This window comes from Diceros bicornis, chromosome X (genome assembly GCF_020826845.1).
Source record: "Diceros bicornis minor isolate mBicDic1 chromosome X, mDicBic1.mat.cur, whole genome shotgun sequence".
NCBI classification, from domain to species: Eukaryota; Metazoa; Chordata; class Mammalia; order Perissodactyla; family Rhinocerotidae; genus Diceros; species Diceros bicornis.
Window position 1 is genome coordinate 123,594,036 of NC_080781.1, and position 19,075 is coordinate 123,613,110.

Below are 19,075 nucleotides of genomic sequence, written 5' to 3' on the forward strand. Positions count from 1 at the left end.
ATACTTAACCTCTCTGTGCCTCAGTTATTGCATCTATAAAGTGGGGATAATGACAGTACCTACCTCAAAAAGATTTAGTCGGGATTAAATGAATTAATACAGTTAAATTGCATAGAACTCACCTGGCAAATAGTAAGTGCTCAATAATGCTATTAGTGGTGTTATTACTATTGTCATTATTAATATCTGTGTTATCTTAGTAGCTCTTAAAGACACTGCTATTCCATATTAAGGATATAATATAAAGATAAAGGACAAATTTGCAGTTTTAGTGGGCAGAGCACTAGGTAAAAAGGTAAGTTAAGTCACATACACTTCATAATGTCCGGAAACATCACTATATTACTGCATATTACAATAACTGTCCATAAAGGCAACCTCTGTTTTCTTTTTATTAATTCAAGATTTCCATCAAAAGTAGTTAACAAAGGTTTAAGTATTTAAGCACTAAAAGTTGCCTGGGACAGATAAGTGAGGCTTAATTGGATCAATAAGCTGTCATAAGAATCATGTCAGTTGGGTGGTAACCAGATTAGCACAGTTGGCAAGAAGATTATGTCTCAATTAGGAAATTATTTTTTCCATTGAGGGCCAATAACTTCAGAAATTAAGGCATTTGTAGCAACTTTTCTTCTTTTTCTTTTCTTAAATGTACCACATTCAGTTCACCTGTTTTATTTGTTGTACGTTAAGAACTGGAGACTCACATAAAAAATAAAATTCAGCTCCATGTTAAGACCAGTTACAATCAGGAGGAGGAAGAGAATAATAGAAAGAGGATAATTTAATGTGTGTTAATCACCATAGAGCCAGTGCTTCACAGCTTACCCCATTTTTTTCATTTTATACAGTGTTTTCGCGTACGTAATCTAGTTCCTCAGAACAATCCTGTGCGGTAAGGCAGTTATCATTAAACCCATGTCATAGCTGAAATGGAGGCACAAAAAGGTGAAGTGATTTCTCACAGCTCACTCAGCTCGGTACGTGGCTGAGCTCGGACTCAAACCCACATCTTCCTCCTCTTTGAAGCTGGAAATGGGGAGAAAGGAACTGGAAGAGAAAGTATCGGTAGTTTTTGAGGTGTTGGCAGTATCATTTTACTCTCCTCTGCACTCTCATCTCATCTTTCAGACGTTGATTAGCTAATGATTTACGATATCTTTACCGCGTCATCCTTGAGACTCCATGTGAATGGAAATCTAATACCACGGAAATAATTGTCTGAGCTACAGAGATAGTGACTAAAGCAGTGTCACCTCAGTAGCTCTCTACCCTTAATCTTGACTGTGGAAGATTTTCTTTCTTCCTCCCACCCCCATTAAAAAAATATCTGACAAGAAATAATTAGACTAAATTGCCTCCTGGGTAGAATCATTGCAATTGGCATTGTTAGAAATATTAAGACTATTATTGACTCTCATTATCTAATCTATTTATATCTAAATGTCTCTCCAGTCTTGTGGTATTTAAATTTGTCAGTTAGTTTCCAAAATCTGCCTAATTCTCAGCAGACTCCACATAAAGACACAGTATAACAGAATATTTCCAAGATTTCTCATTCCTTTCTGTCAAAATATGAATGGTCTTTAAAGGACTTGCATGCTACAATGAGCCAGAAATCTCTTCAGATCCTTTTTCTCTTTGTTCTTTCTACCATGTACCAAAAGAACAAAAGACCTTCATTTTATGACTTTGTAAATTCATTTAAGTTAGTTTCAGGAGGAATGAATAATTTATTATAGAAGTAAAAGGAAGAAAATATGTAGTTGCTTTCCTTAACTACAGTAATTCAGAATTTCAAAGAATAGCCCTACTTGTAGAGAAATTACGCATATGGCATAGGGATGGTTTTGTCCCTGGAAGTAAAGCATTTTTTTTAATAAGAGCCAATAACACCTGAAGAAACAAAATAGTGGATGAATTTATAATATTTTTGGTGTTTACAGTAAGTGTAGCAAGTTCATGTTGATGTCTGGGGTTATCGATTTTGAATTATTATATTAGAAAAAATATATTTTCTTACCCTCAGAAGGAAATAATGACATGTTTTGGAAATTTTCATGTAGTGTATATAATGCATTTAGATTATTAAAATAATTAAAGTGTGAAAAAATAGGGCGTATCTGCTTATTTAAGGAAATGCACGTGGTATTCAAGAAGCATATTTAGTTATACAGAGTTTTGAACTTCAACTTAACATCTCTACTTGCTTTTACTAGTGCCATCACCCAATTGTTAACTAATATTTGAGAGATTCAAAGTTTGGCTGAAAATGCCTGATATTGAAATCAAAGGAATGAATAGGGGACAAATACAGCTAAACAAAGTATAGGCTGATTAAGGAGAATCCAAAACATGATTTAGAGCTTGCCATCATTGCCTAGACGTTAGAGGCTTAGCCTTTGTTCTCATAGACTTTGTAAAGTCTCTTACCGTGACCTTTCAGCAAAAAGTATAACACTATTTATTTATTTATTTATTATTGAGCTGTAACTGACCTATAACATTACATTAGTTTCAGGTGTACAACATAATGATTCGATATTTGTATATATTGTGAAATGATCACCACAATAAGTCTAGTTAACATCCGTCACCACACATAGTTACAAATTTTTTTCCTTGTGATGAGAACTTTTAAGATCTACTCTCAACAACTTTCAAATATGCAATACAGTGTTATTACCTATAGTCACCATGCTGTACATTACATCCCCAGGTCTTATTTATTTTATAACCGGAAGTTTGTACCATTTGACCACCTTCACCCGTTTCGCCCACCCTCCCACCCCTCTGCCTCTGGCAACCACCAATCTGTTCTCTGTATCTCTGAGTTCATTTGTTGTTGTTGTTTTAACATCCTCTATTTAAATAAAAGAAATATTCCATCAACCAGTGACCATGGATTTCCCCTCAGGTGAAAATTTCTACAGTAGAGTTACCAAGATGTAACAGGTCCGAAAAATATTTCACATGGATAAGAGCCAGTGTTTTAATATTATATTTTATGTAGTTTCACAGACAGAAGAGAAATATGTAAATTGAAGATTTATTTCATTTTCTAGAAAAATGCTATATATAATTTTGGTAAATAGTACCAAAAAAGACAATCAAATAAACTGCAATGCAAGGTTCATCTAATGTAATTAAAACTTGAGATTTCTAGGAAATGTTATAGTAGATGTGGGTTGCTTGATTCACGTCTTGGCATTTAGGACTGGAATTATGTAATATTTTATTTCGTTTTCTCTTACAGATGACTTGTTTAAAGTTCACAAGCTTAAGCCAAATCTGAAGTGGCGACAGGCTTTTGACGGCTACTTAAAAACTCTGCCTCCATACTACTTATTAGTATGTATTTACGTGTATATATGTATTAACTGTATCAGTGATGATTCTTGTCACAAGAAATGTCAATGAACCAAAAACTTTATCCCTGAAATGAGATATTTCTTTTTATTTATAAATATTTGTGTCACCATTGTCTTCTCAAATTATGTAAGAGCTTGCAGATGTCATGGCGGCACAAAAGAGAACTGCTTTCTTTATTTTATTTCTTTTAACTGCCATGGTTATTTTTATAAAACACATCTAGGTTTCTCTTATTAAAACTAACGTTATGAAAGTGTAATTTTGGAATTTAAGAGAAATAAGTCTGGATTCATGCATTATATCAACTTCCCTTTTTAACTCTAGAAATTCTCAATATGGGGTATCCCTCTGAAAAAAAAAAAATTCTGAGGACATTGTATTTACTTGGTCCCTGTTAAATGTGTCCTAGACACAGCTTGAAGTAGGGGCACTGGTGGGGGAGATCCAAAAAGAGTAAAAAATTACTTGATCTCATTTGGGTTCTTACAATTTGAGAAAAATATTCATGATGATTTTGAACTGATCATATAATCTAAATCAAGATGATCAAAATCATTTCAGAGGTGGATGTGGTAAACTTTAAGCCAACTTTCTAGAGGTGAAAAGGCAGATGGTACCATTGGTGTCACTGGGAAGAGAAATTGGGGTGTGTTAGTATTTACCATGGCAGGAATGGGGTGCATAATAAAATGCAATGTGAACTGATTTTCTGACTTGGGTACTAAGACTGAAAGCAATTTACCTGTTTGAATTTGCTGTTCCTTGCTCTTCTTATCCCACTCTCTTCTGATTGTTTTACTCTCTGCTCCTTACCTCTCTGCTGTTTTCATTGCCACTTTTTAATGTTCCATGTTTGGTTTTATGTGCAGCACCTTGACTTCTAAGAAATGAATCATGTCCCTTTGCCCCTTATAACTGAACTTTGAGTATTTTAAGATTTATTCTATTCTTACTGTTGTGTATTTTGTTTCCTTATAGCCATTAAAGAAAGCACTAAGGATGATGGGAGCTCCAAATCTGATATCAGATAATTTAGATTGTGGACTTAGTTACAGTGTTATCTCTTACCTTAAAAAACTCAGCCAACAGGTAGTATTGGTAAAAACAAACAAACAAAAATCCTTTGCCCTCAGAAGTGCATTTCCTTATTCTTTAGTGTAATTGTAATTTTTCAAATTAAATGTGTATATATTTCTACACTTTATGGATTAGTAATAATGTGATTCTCTATGGCTTCTAGCTTCACCGTTAAACTGCAGTTAAGGGTCTGTCAGTATCATTTGATGCTGTGCCATTTCTCCTTTCGCTTGCCAGTTTGTCCTACCCACAAGCTGGTTGATATTTTGTGGCCTAAGAGGGGCAGAGGCTTAATAGAATTATCTCGTGGGTCACATTTTGTCTATCTTCAACCTAGTTTCTCCTCAAATCACATTGGGCTAGAGCATCCTCCCTTTTTAGGTCAGCACACTGAGGCATGGTGTGATGAAATGACTTGCCTGAAATTAGTTTTTAGGCAATAAATATCCATATGCTTTTTCTTGGAGAGGGGGAGATGAGACCAGTGTTCTTCAAACTGGAGGTTGATAGGCCCCAAGGGGACCTGAAGAGTGGAGTTCGACCTCCTCTCTTCTTGCCCTCCATCTGTTCCTTTATACCCCCACCTCATTCACCATTATTCACCTTGTCCCTTGCCTGCCCCTCTCTATTAGTACCTCATCCTCCACTCACCCCTACTTATCATACTTCTCACCTCTACCTAGCCCATTCTTGCAGGATGGAAATGTTTGAGAACTACTGAGTTAGAGCTTTACTGCCATGCGAATGTGTTATGTTATATGACAAATTAATGCAGCAGCTTCCTTTTCTTCTCACGCACAAATGTATTCCCAGGTAGGGAACAGTAGGAGCATTTGCAGTGATTATAATGCTTCAAGTTGGATATGTTTAGAAGTCGGGCCTTTAGAAAACAGAGAGTAGTAAGCAAAAACGTGTCAGATTTCACTAAAGAACCAAAATGACTCCACAATTGGGAAGCTGACACACCTTCCTAGGAACTGGCAAAAACTTAAGTACGATCTGGAGTTTACCAGTTCCTACCAGTCCTGTGGGCTCAGAAATGCAGAAGAAAGTAAAGGCAAACCCAGATTTCTGATCTACCGAGTGTCCCCTTAACCCCTTTTCCTCTCTGCTAATAGATTTTTGTTGTTGTTAATGTTTTGTTTTGGTTATTTATTGATTGATCTATTGATTTATATTTTTTATTTGATGTTTACCTTAGGCCTTTAAGGCTGTGTCGGCAGGGTATGGCCACAAGGAAGAATAGTGAACAGAGTTGAAACTCATGCAGGTTCTGGGACCTTCTGGGACACATTGCTTGTATAGTTTTATAAATGGGCTTTCAGGACCATTTATGGAAACAGACCCTTCATTCGCTCTTATCCCTTTTTTTATGACTTAATTTTTTTAAAGATAATAAACATACTTAATTCCAATAAGTAGTGAAAATTAATGAATATCTCTGATCAAACCACAAGAAATTCAAAATTATTTTGGGCTTACTGGACATTGGTGGAATTTCATCTTTTAGAGAAAAAGAAAAGATTATTACTAATTTATAATAGTTCTAATTACTAATTTAATAACTCTATGTCACTAGTGTTCCTTGAACCATCTCAGAATGTGGGTAAATCCAAAACTATGCCCAATATATTGCTACAATACACTCTCAAGTAATATTTACCAATATGGTATAATAGTATCTTTTAAGAGGACTTTTTTGTTGTTAGTAAGAAACTTATTGAGCACATATTACAAATTATTTACTTGGTAATATTTGTTAAATTAAACATTACTTTTTTTTGGATGGTTCAATATTAAGAATAAACAGTTTAATTTTTTCAGATATAAGGCCAATCTATGTAATCTGAATTTTAGCGCTAGTTTACATTTATAAATACAAAGTCTTAAACCTTTATGTCTGGGTTCGAAATGAATATGTTGACTTAGACTAGATTTTACAGTAACAAAATGTGATTTTAAATGTCTATGAATATAATTCTTATCCATGGTTTCCATTCTCTCCATGATTCAATCATAATTTTGACACTAGACAAGAGAAAAAAATGTATTCTTATTTATCTTTCTAGCCCCCCTCCCCGTTTGCTGTGGTAGTGCAGAGAAGCACAGGAAAATGTTTAATTATCCGTTTTTCTGTGATTTGCAATTGAAAATTGTTCTGTGGGGTTCTTAAAGTATTGTCTTTCTTAAGTAGTAAAAACAACAGTGATAATATAGATCACTTCATAACATACTATGTACTTTCATTTTAGACCAAACTAGAGTCAGAACGAATACTAGCCTCAGTGGGGAAGAAACCTCCCCAGGAAATTGGAATCAAAGTGAAAAATCATTCTGGAGGTGGCGTGTCCTTGACTCACAGTAAAAATTTTAGAAAACTATTGAAAGAAATCATAGGGGAAACTGCACCGAGACTGACAGAATTGAATACCAAAGAATTTGCTGGCTTCCAAGTAGGGCTCTTAAACAAGGTAAATTGTGACATAAATAGTTTGTATTTGCTTGAATTTGTCAGATACATTTATGTCTTTAGTATTACTTTAGTTTTGAAATCCTTACCGTCCTGTTGGACTTCATCATTATTAATGGACCGGACTAGGAATTGTCCTGCCAGCAGACGCCAATATGGGATTAAATGTACAAGATATGTTTGAGGGGTAATGTCTGTGAAAGAGAAAGGGGATAGGGAACAGGAGTAAGCAGGGGGAGGTTTCAGGCCACAATGCAGATCTAGCAGCCATGAGAGGAGGGGGCAAGGAAGGAGGATTGGATATGAAGAGCCTCAGACATTGATGTAGCTTGTAGAAAGTCTTGGCCAGCCTAACAGGGACCTCTGGCACCAAGATTTCCCATAAAGGAGGTCCATGTTGGGCAGAAGTGGCCAGGCCCTAACACCCCCCACCTTTCGCAGTCACTGGCGGGTGGCAGCCTGGGAAGAGCATGGCCTCGGCTCATGTGCTGCAGCGGATCCCTAAGGCACTGCAGCTGGAGGCGCTCAGCTAACTGCACTGCTTGCAGGATCAGCCATTGCTTCCTGGAGGGAGGTCCCAGCAGCTCCCCTCCATGGCTACCAGAGGAATGCATCTCGATTGCAAGCAGTGGGCCTGCAAGGTGCCACAGGCATAAATCTCAGGATTTGATGTTTTAAATCACATACTTCAAAAAGGATATTCTCGGTGACTTTAATGCTTTGTGGGTGTATTAGAATTCAGAACAAGGCCAACGCAGGTAAATTTTCCACTGGGAAAATTCTACTGTAGTTAGCTGTATTGAGTATCCCTCTCTTCGCTAAGATAAGAGGGTTAAGAATTACATTTCTATATTAAAAGCCTCAGGAGTAACTGAAATTATTTGTTTCATTTCAAATAGGATTTGAAACCTCAAACATACAGAAATGCCTATGATATTCCACGTAGAGGTCTTTTAGACCAGTTAACCAGAATGAGGTCCAATCTGCTGAAAACACACAAGTTTATTGTTGGACAAGATGAAGGTAAATGAGCAAAGCACTTTTTGTTGATTAGGAAAATGTCAAGCCTGATTTACACGAAGGTGTTTATTACATAACGAATAGGTTATTTTGCAATACTTTTATTTTTGGAATGCCTGCTTTCACTGAATCCCTACGTCTACCCAGGCACAAGTTCATTGTTCTCAGGTTTAAGGAGAAATGTGCATTAATCAGTGCATATATTAATCATCGTGCTTTAGCTCTTGTAAGCCTCAAAACAGCCCCATGAGAAAGATAATGGTTTTATGCCCATTTTATGGACATGGGAACTGAGAGTGAGCATTTTGGTAGTTTGCCCAGGCTTCGTGAGTTGGTAAGTTGCAGAACCCAGGTTTGTCAGATTTGGGAAATTGCACACCACAACACTATCCCACCTGGCCTACTGTGATGAATTCAATCCAGAATTCCTCATTTACATGAAAAGAATGAACCTGATAGTGTTCAGGATAACTGGTGATGGTGTACAATTCCCCTTTATTCCATTTTGTCCATTTTGAACAGGGTCATTTGTCCATTAAAATGAGCAAATTTTAGCCTGGCCAACCTCTTGAAATTATACACGAAGTTTTGTGTGGAAGGAGGGATTTTTCTAGGAAGAGAGCCTGTAGATTTAATCAAATTCTCCAAGAGGGTAAGGCCCACTAACCAAAGTTCTCTGGATGATAAGAGAAAACCACAGAGCCTAGGCTCATCGAAACACAGAACAAATATGGTGTTTTGAGTTTGGATGGTGGTATAAGGGATATCAGCCCATCCTCAAACCTCGTTTGAAGAGTAAGGGAGTTGTTCCTGGCTTAGTGATTTGAGCTTGTAAGCAGTAGTGATGGTAGACTGAGTAATGAGTGGGATGAAGAGAGATGATTTTAGATCCTAGAATGCTAGATTCGAGATTTTAGACTATTGGATGCTAAGATACACATTGCTAAGCCAAACTATGATCATGTCCTCTCAAAAGGACCATACACTTCAGCTGTATAACATCTGTTTCTTTTCCGGTGATTTTGCAGATTCCCTTCATAGTGTTCCAGTTGCACAAATGGGTAACTATCAGGAATATCTGAAGACATTGGCTTCTCCACTTCGAGAGATTGATCCAGATCAACCAAAAAGACTACATACTTTTGGCAATCCATTTAAACAAGATAAGAAGGTAGGATACTCATTTCTATCTCTGCCTAAATTGTGATATTCATGGTATAGTTCCTTTCGTCTTGACAAGATGGATATAAATCAGAGGTTCTCCTTCTGTTTGTTTAAAAGATAAAATATGACTCCAGGGCTCTTTGTGAATGGAAAGTGGTAGCCTCCTGATGCAAGAGTGTGTTGGTTGAATAAAATAATAGCTGACATTTATTGAGTGCCTAGTAGAAGCTGGGGTCTTAAATCATCACATTTAATGCTCACAAGCGTTCTTCAGATGAGTATTACTATCTGCCCTTTAATAAGAAGAAATCAAGGCTGGCAGTGGTCAAATGGCTTACACTGTCTGACACAGCTGATAAGAATCAGGCTTTGAACCCACATCTTTCCAGCTCCAGAGTGTATTCATTTCCACCTCCACATACTAATTCCTTTAATATTGAGATCACCGTTCATTTCCTCTCTTTCCATTATTCAGATCTTTAGTGCTCTATCTAGACAGTGATGAAGTGCTTCTCTTGAAATATGAAGTACTAGGTGATGTTGCTTTACTTGGTTTGTCCTACTAGAGATCTAAATGTGTGTGTGTGTGTGTGTGTGTGTGTGTGTATGTGAAAGATATACTGACTTGACCATTGAAGCAGGGAGACAAATGGGAATTATATCTGCACTCGTGAAAGAGACCATTGGTATTAAGGTGCAGACTGTGCAATAATCTCTTCCGTAACAATACTAGACCGTGAAAGGTATTCCACCTCACCCCAATCCTCAATCAGTTGGAGTTTTTCTTAATCTTTCTGTGTCTTGGTTCCCTCACTTATAGCACAGTGGATAATTATTATACCTAACTAATAGAGCTCTGTGGAGTATTGAGTTAGCACATGTATGCCATTTAGAACATTACCTGACACATAGTAAATGCTCAGTGAATATGTTTTCCGCTTTCTGTACTATTTTGCTTTGGAAAATGCCTTGGAAAAGTCATTTATCATGATTTTATTCAGATAATGGGAGCGCATATTCTTGGGTTATCCTTTGATGAGAGCAGCTGTTAGCTAACTTTCTATACTGGTGGCTCTCATCTTTTATCTACCCCCAAGAGTGAAAAGCCCCCTCCTTTCTGTCCAGCACCAAGGTGGACATATTTGAATCTCTGTGAGGTTGCCATTGGGGGAATTACATTTTCCATCTACCTGCCCTTCACCATGTACATGCAGCATTCTGTACAGTGATAATCAATATTTCTTAATGAGTTTAAAGCACAAAACACACAAAAATGAATTATTTCCCGTACCAAGGGTTGATTCAAAATCGTTTGTACTTCTTCAGAAAGGTAACTGTGGGTTTATTCCAATTTTGATTGATGAAAAGTGCTTATTTCCTAAGCTTTCTGGTTAATCATGATTGTACTATGTTTGACCTTGGACAGCACCTTATATTTTAGTTTCCTCCTTGTTCCACTTACACTGGGTTAAAATTGAGTAGCATTTTCTGAACAGAGTCCGTGTGGGGCCTGGTAAATCTTTGGCCCATGATTAAGACCTATATGGGTGATATAATGCATGATTGTGTCTGCCTATGAAGAGTGCTTGCAGTGTTATGTTTAATGGAATGTGTTCATTGATGTTTTTTAGGGAATGATGATTGATGAAGCAGATGAGTTTGTAGCAGGGCCACAAAACAAAGTGAAACGTCCTGGAGAACCCAACAGTCCTCTGTCATCTAAGAGAAGGCGGAGTATGTCCCTGCTGTTGAGGAAACCACAAACACCACCTACTGTAACTAACCATGTGGGCGGAAAGGGACCACCCTCAGCCTCGTGGTTCCCATCTTATCCAAACCTCATAAAACCCACCCTTGTACACACAGGTATAGAGTAGTGGTTGTGATTTCCTTATGGCTCCTAGAGGACTAAGACACTAAACAATTTTATTTTCCTTTCTATTCATTTATTTTGTATTCAGTTCCTGTTCATTAAGTAAACCATTATTAAACCATCGATGTGGTAGGTACAAAGGGCCCTGTGGGGAGCAGAGACCCTGTTTCAAGGATCTCAGTCTATATGAGGGGGGAAAATATCCATATCTACATAGTAATTAACACAAGATGGAGAAATGGAGGTGTGAACATGTTTGCTTTGCCAGGGCAAGGCCTAATGAGATGCAGCCATTTGGCTTTGCTGCACAAGTCAGAATGATAAAGCAGGTTCCTGAGGCGGTAGGGGCAAATGGGATCAATAAAGAGATGGGTCTGCACTGGCTCTCTATGTCCTCATCTCCTCTTCATGCTCTAGCCCGGTGCAATCTGGCCTTGCCTCCTCCACTCCCCTGCAACATCTCTCATCAAGGTCCCCAGTGTCTGCCGCATGTTCCCGTTTCTTCTTAGCATTATTTGACACAGTCGTTCACTCCCTCCTCCGTGGAAACTTTCTTGGGCTCCCAGACACCACAAATTCCTGGTTTTCTTTTCCCTTTAATAGAAAGGAGACCCCTTTCATCCTCTTTTTCTGGCTTTTCCCTTCCTTTCCACCTCTAAATAGTGCAGGGACCCAAGGCTCGATCCTGGACCCACTCCTCGTCACTGCACTCTCTCCCTAGGTGATCCCATGCAGGCTTGGGGCTTTAAATAAGATTTACATGTCAACGACTTGGATATTTATACCTTTAGACTACAACTTGCTCCAAACTCGAGACTCAAATTTAACTGTGGACATGGTATCTCTACTTAGGTGTCTGACAGACATAAAACTCAGTAGGTTTCATGTGTTTCAGCTGAACTCCTGACCGCCCCTCCCTTCAAAACAACTCAACCTGCAGCCTTCCCCAGTGCAGTTAAGGACACCATCGGGTGGTAACACTGTAACAGCCAACTGTCCACAGGTGTGGGGGTTGGGAGGGTGGAGAAGCCCTGGATTGTACTGTTTGCAGATTTCCACAGTGTAAATAATGCCAACATTATCGATGTCAAGCTATCAACGTGAGGTCACTGAACCAGATCGGGAAGAGCTGGACACAGTCCACTCTCATGAGCAGTTGTGCACTGGCACCTGCACCCCCCGGCACAATTATTTACCTAGTGGTTCAGGTGAAAACCTTAGAGTCACCATTGTTTCTCTTTTATTCTCTCACTTCCATCCATTAGCAAGTCCAGGCCACTTGACGACCAATAAAAATCCTGCACCCTACCGTTTCTCTCCATTCCTCTAGTCTATGCTGCCATCATCTGTCACCACACTACTACAATAGCTTCTTATCTGATTTCCCTGCTTCCCATCTTCTCATTTAACCCATTTTCTGCCCTGCAGCCAGAATAATCATGTCAACATGGAAATCAGATCATGCCATGTCTATCCTGAAAACCCATCATCAACTTTCTTATGCAGTCAGAACAGAATCTGAACTCCCCACTATGGTCTATAAGCTCTGCACAACCTGGCCCTGCCACCCTCTCCTAACTCATGTCCTGTGGGTCTCCTCCTTGCTCTGTCTGTCTGTGTCCTTTGTTCTATGGTCCCGGCTCAGCTCCTCCTACAGGCCCTGCACTTGCCCTTGCTGCAGCCTGGCACTCTTCCTCTGCGTGTGCACAGGCCGGCTCTTTCTCTTCCTCCAAGCTCTGCCCAAAGGACACCTCCACAGAAGGCCCTGCTGGACCATGCGGTCCATGGGGGCTCCCTCTCCTGCTCTCTGTCACACCCCTGCTTGCTTCTTCCCTAACATGAATTCAAAATGTAATTATTTTATTTGCTCCTTGCGCACTTACTGTCTGACATCCCCCATGAGAATGTGAGTTCCACAGGGGTAGGGGTCGTTTCTGTCTTGTTCACTGCCCATCCACCAGCTCCTGGCACAGTGCCTGGCACAGAGGAGATGAGTAAATGAAGTAGAGGTGTCAGACTTGGAGTAAAAAGAAAGCCACTTCTTTGACACAGAAGAGAATAGTGAGAATCATAGACAGACAAGGATTTTTGGTGATCGAGTACATGTAGAGCCTTCAGACCTAATGGCCACCTCTGTTTTCTTAGAACTTTTGATGTAGAGAGGGGGGAGGTTGAGGGGGGCTCACATAGTCTGGTGTCAAGCTCAGTATAGCATGGCGTTTTATGGGTAAATTATAGAAATCATGATATCAAGTGAGACTTGCTGCTTTTCAGCTTGCCACTAGACCAGCCGTGCCAGGGATCTGAGAATGTTTATTAGCTATACCATCTTACTTAGTTTCCATGTGCATTCATAGTGCCATGGAGAGAAAAAAGTGGTTTTGCCATTTTACCTTCCTGAGCTCAATTTGAGGGGTCTCAGACTCCATCTGGTACATCCTTTTGTTTTATGAAACAATTTCCTCAAAACTGAGGGGCACCGGGATCTATCTGTGGGGTTGATATAATGCACCTACCTCACAGCTCAACTTCTTAATTTGATTTTCAGATGTTACTGTCATTCATGAAGTCCATGAGGAGAAGATGGAAAATGGTCAAACCCCACCTGATGGCTTCTTGTCAAAATCTGCTGCACCAGAGCTGATGAATATGGCGGGAGATGGGATTCCACCCAACCCATTGGATTCTCTGTCTGATGACTTCATGAGTCTCAGGAAAGATGGCCTGATTCACAAACCTGGTAGTAATGCACTTGTGGGAGGAACCAAAAACTGTACTGTCTCCGTAGATGATCGAAAAGTCTCAGTAACATCTACTTTAGGAGCTATGCCAAATAGATTGCAAATAACTCCTGCTATGGCACAAGGAATCAATGCTGATATAAAACATCAGTTAATGAAGGAAGTTCGAAAATTTGGACGAAGTAAGTAGTGAAAGAACATCTATCAATAATGTAATGGGAGGTCTCTCCCATTCTATGATTCAGAATAGCTTCAAACCATCTCTTCAGGTGCATTTTTGGGAAGTATTGGGTTTTCACATAATTTAAAGCGATTCCTCTTGCTTAATTAAAAAGACCCAGCACACCTTTTTCTCTTTTTTTCCCTTACTTGTAATAGTTTCCTTTTGCTGCTGTAGCAAGTTACCACAAACTTTGTGGCTCAAAACTGTATTATCTTACAGTTGTGGAAGTCAAAATTCTGAAATTATTTTCACTGGGCTAAAATGAAGGTGTTGGCAGGCCAGCATTCCTTCTAGAGTCTCTAGGAAGAATCTGTTTCTTTGCCTTTTCTGGCTTCTACAGGCTGCCTGCATTCCTTAGCTCATGGCTCCTTCCTCCATCTTCAGGCCTGCAATGTTAGCACCTTCTCTCCTCCCTAACCTCTGCTCCCATCCTTACATCTTTTCTCTCTGACTCTAAGTCTACTGCCTTCCTTCTATAAGGATATTTGTGATTACATTGGGCCTACATGCATAAACCTGGATAATCTGCCCATCTCAAGATCCATAACTTAATTACATCTGCAAAGTAAAGTCCCTTTTTCCTTATAAGGTAATATATTCACGGGCTCCAGAGATTAGGGCCTGGACAACTTTGGGGCCATTATTCAGTCTATCACGTTTGATTAGTGTTTACAAGAGTTCCCTTAGTAGTTATGTGCAGATGTTTTGATTTGAGTGTTTAAATTACAGACTATGTCTAACTTTTCGCCCATGAAGAATGATTACTGAGGATGTGTAAAGAATGAATTTTACTTCCCATTCATATTTTTTAAAATACTGAAGCTTTTTCTTTAAATATCTTCAGAGTATGAAAGAATTTTCATTTTGCTTGAAGAAGTGCAAGGACCTCTTGCAGTCAAGAAACAGTTTGTTGAATTTACCATCAAGGAGGCTGCAAGGTGAGTGCAAAGAGGAGCTCTTTTTTTTTGTTTTTAAGCAGTTGTGCCCAACGCAAGACAAGGGGAAGAATAGGCTCTGCCTTGTTTTTCTCAAACCCTGGCCCTCACTCACAGTTAAGGCTGTCTCCAGAGGCATCTAGATTGATATTATCTGAGTCCAACTCATTCATCCAAGTCTATGGAACCTTCTATGCTCACCACAGTATGAGGTGGGCTTGGACCCTCGGTTGGCACTGGTATTATGTGCTAAACCCTATCTTGACATGAGGATACATTTTCTATTCCCATGGAGATTGTCAGTTCTACTTTGTACCCTGCATACTGCCTTGCACATAAGTGCTTTAAGTATCTCTTGGTTAATAAAATTTCTCTTTATTTTTAGGTTTAAAAGACGAGTCTTAATTCAGTACCTTGAGAAGGTACTAGAAAAAATAGATTCCCACCACCTTCTGAACAATGTCAATCACATCAACAGCAGATCATCATGTTAATACAAAGACCAAGGAGAAAAAAGGACAAGTTGTCTGTGCTGTGGGATGGAGCAGCATATTGTTGAAGCTTCCTAGAATGTTTTGGTCAAGGGAGTTGTTTTCCAGGGGCTAAGAAAAAGCAGTGGAGCTTTTTCATTTTGTGATTCTCTGACAGTAAAAGCTGGCTTTTGCCCCAGGAGTTCTCTTCGAAAGTATTAATTTGTTGTTTTGTTGTTTCTTTTCTTCATTGAGGAAGATGATGTTATAAATTCAGCAGGTTCAATGCGGTAAACACTGCCACGCCACCACAGGTGATAAGGGTTCACTCATTTGAACTTTGCCGTTCCAGGCCTTTCCCCAGTGACTAGGGGCCACCTGCAAGTGGAGCACTACTTGCTGTCCTTACTACGTCCTTGAGAAAGAATAGGTGTTCAGAATCCAACTGGTAATCTTGTGTGTGCTGAACAAAGTTTTCAACAGTTCCTAGCTGTGCCTTTTAAACCATGCGATATTCAGGACAGTTTGAATCAAAGAGTAAGAAAGCTGCTATTCAGGTAACTTATTTCTCTGTGGGAGGGTGCAGGGAGAGTCACCAAGCAATCTACCTCCAACTCTCTTCTATTTTGTCTAGAGACATTACCAAGTGCACCTGAGGCTGCCCCAACCCCTGACATTTGTTCTTGCGTGTGACAGCAGAAAGGCTTCAGGTGGACATGTATATTCTGTGCTTTGGAAGCACTAAAAGAAAAAATTATGTATATATTTCCTTTAATGTTTATACAAAGGTTTATATGAAGCAGTATTGTTATGTTTGTATTAATCTGCAAAAATTTAAGTGTACAAAGAGATTTTGACTTTGCATATATAAAATAAATCATTTTATTGATTTTCACAACTTCGTTAATACTAGAGAAATTTCTAGTTTTGTCTTTCTTGTGATTTGTTATTCCTTTCAGGAAAAAAAAGTGCACACTATTAAATTAAGATGTTAACATAAGGGTTTACATTTCAAAACGTCACTCACAGAACTGAGTGATGTTGGTGAAAATGGCAGAGTAGGGTACTCTGGGGTTGGGTCAATCCCTCTCCAGAAACACTGAAAACACAGGAAAAAATGGTCAGAATCAAGTTTACTGGAACTTTGGAAGCTATTCAAAGGTTTACAGCAACGAAGCAAATGCTGAATCAGGAAGCAAGCCATTGAAACATGATAGGAATGTTTTGTGGCATTTTAACTTATTCTTGCCCATCCTCCTCTCTGGCATAGCCGTGGTCTTAAAGATGGCAGCCTGCATCAAGGTGTGGGTTCCTGGTTCTGCAAGGAGAAGAGTGGACCTTATTCCCAAGGAATTGTGTTTGTCCGTTTGAACCTGTCCCGGGGGCTCCCTGAAGGACTGACACATGGGGATCTATTGCTCTTGTTTTCACCTCACTCTAAACTCTCTTAGGATGGAGAAGTGGCTATGTGGAGGATGTTCCTCAAAAACATTGAAAGGCAAGTGAAGAAGCTGCTCCTGCCTGTGGCAAACAATAGACATGCCAACATCCTGGAAGGAAAAACTGGGGAGTGGGACACTTTAGGGAATAAGGGCATTAAAATGCTCCCAAGTATACCTGGGTATCTAGAAAAACGTGCTTGCCCAGGGCAGGACTCAGAGTCAGAAAAGACCTGAAAAGGCCATAAGATTTCACCTCTGGCTAATCTTTAGGCTCAGCACAATAATGGATAGAACAACTAGTCAGAAGATCAATAAGGAAGCAGTGGACTTGAACAACACCATAGACTGATTAGGTCTAGTAGACACCTATAGAAAACCCCACCCAACAACAGCAGAGTACATATTCTTCTCAAGTACTCATGGAATATTCTCCAGAACTGACCATATAGTAAGCCACAAAACAAGTCTTAATACATTTTAAAAGATTGAAATCATACAAATATCTTCTTTGACATAATGGAGTCAAACTAGAAAGCAATAACAGGAGTTGGACCCTCACCTCACACCATATACAAAAATTAACTAAAAATAAATCAGTACCTAAATATAAGAGCTAAAACCATAAAACTCTTAGAAGGAAACTTTAGAGTAAACTTTCATGACCTTGGATTTGGCAATGGATTTTTAAATATGACACCAAAAGCACAAGCAACGAAACGAAAGTATAGATAATTTGACTTCATCAAAATTAAAAGCTTTTGTGCATCAAAGGACTATCAAGAGAGTGAAAAGACAACCCACAGGATGGGAGAAAATATTTGCAAAGTATACGTGTGGTAAGCATCTAGTATTCATAATATAAAAACAATTCTTTCAACTCAACAACAAAAAGACAATCTAAGGAAAAACAGGCAAAGAATTTGAAAAGACATATCTCCAAAGAACGTATACAAGTGGCCAAGAAGTACATGAAAAGATGCTCAACATCATTAGTCATTAGGAATTTGCAAAATCAAAACCACAATAAGCACTTCACACCTACTAGGATGGTCACAATCAAAAAGAAACAAAATAACAAACATTGAGGATGTAGAGAAATTGGAACCCTCATACATTGTTAGGAATGAGGTACTGATACATGCTACAACATGGATGAACATTGAAAGCATTACACTAAGTGAAAGAAGCCAGACAAAACAGGGCAGATATTGCATGATTCCATTTATATGAAATATCAAGAACTGGCAAATCCATAGAGACAGAAAGTAGACAACTGGTTGTGAGAGGCTGGGGAGTGAGGGAAATGGAGAGTGATTGCTAATGGAGTTTACTTTTAGGAGAGTGAAAATGTTCTAGAAACAGATAGTTCTGTGATGGTTGCACAACCTTGTGAATGTACTTTATGCCATTGAATTGTACATTTTAAAATAGTAAATTTTATCTGTAATTTACAACAACAACAAAATGGTCCAGAACAATCCAGCTACCATCTGATGCCACTTGATGTCATATGGAGCAGAATGACTGCCCATCTCAGCCCTGCTCAAATTCCTGACACAAAATTATGAGATGTAATAATGATTTTTAGAAAAAAATCACTGACTTCTGGTTTTTGGTCCCACATGTAAGGAACTTGGAAGTTGCCACTTCATCCCAACAAGTAAAGGGCTGGACAGACTGAAAAATCAACTCTTCTTGGATCCGTAAGAGAGGGGAGCACACAGGGAAACCACTACCCTCCAGTGTTGGAGAGGAAGACAGGCAAACAACAGGGAGTCATGGCTGACTGGAACAGAGATTCATGACCAGAAACCACTGTGAGAACCAGTGCCTGGGTAGGAAAACCTGAACTATAGCTGACAAATTGCTGGGCAGTGTGAACAAATCTGAGTTAAAAAATCCAGCTTTTGGTTGTTAAGATGTCAGTTCTTCCCAACTTTATTTACAGATTCAATGCAATCCCAATCAAAATCCCAGCAAGTTATCTTATGGCTATCCATAACCTGATTCTAAAATTTATATGGAGAAGCAAAAGATCTAGAGTAGCCAACACAATATTGAGGAAGAACAAAGTTGGAGGACTGACGCTAACTGACTTTAAGACTTACTATAGGGGCTGGCCCGGTGGCGCAAGCGGTTAAGTGCATGCGCTCCACTGCGGCAGCCCGGGGTTCGCTGGTTCAGATCCTGGGCGTGCACTGACGCACCACTTGTCAAGCTATGCTGTGGCGGCGTCCCATATAAAGTGGAGGAAGATGGGCATGGATGTTAGCCCAGGGCCAGTCTTC

General features: G+C 39.2%; 1 protein-coding gene across 7 annotated transcripts in view; it reads left to right on the plus strand.

Annotated features, from left to right (window-relative positions):
• The window catches only part of INTS6L (integrator complex subunit 6 like), a 53,608-nt gene extending 37,360 nt beyond the window's left edge, over positions 1–16,248 (plus strand). For 2 of the 7 annotated variants that reach the window (XM_058536814.1, XM_058536817.1), the window contains 9 exons: positions 3,257–3,351; positions 4,351–4,461; positions 6,702–6,920; positions 7,819–7,942; positions 8,968–9,110; positions 10,735–10,969; positions 13,525–13,899; positions 14,785–14,878; positions 15,261–16,248. In XM_058536814.1, the coding sequence (XP_058392797.1) occupies positions 3,257–3,351; positions 4,351–4,461; positions 6,702–6,920; positions 7,819–7,942; positions 8,968–9,110; positions 10,735–10,969; positions 13,525–13,899; positions 14,785–14,878; positions 15,261–15,369 (1,505 nt within the window). In that variant the 3' untranslated portion in view covers positions 15,370–16,248. Of the gene's footprint in view, positions 1–851; positions 981–3,256; positions 3,352–4,350; positions 4,462–6,701; positions 6,921–7,818; positions 7,943–8,967; positions 9,111–10,734; positions 10,970–13,524; positions 13,900–14,784; positions 14,879–15,260 lie in introns of those variants that run through there. The other 5 variants (XM_058536816.1, XM_058536815.1, XM_058536819.1 and 2 more) reach the window with 5 other exon arrangements.
• The last annotated feature ends 2,827 nt before the right edge of the window (positions 16,249–19,075 follow it).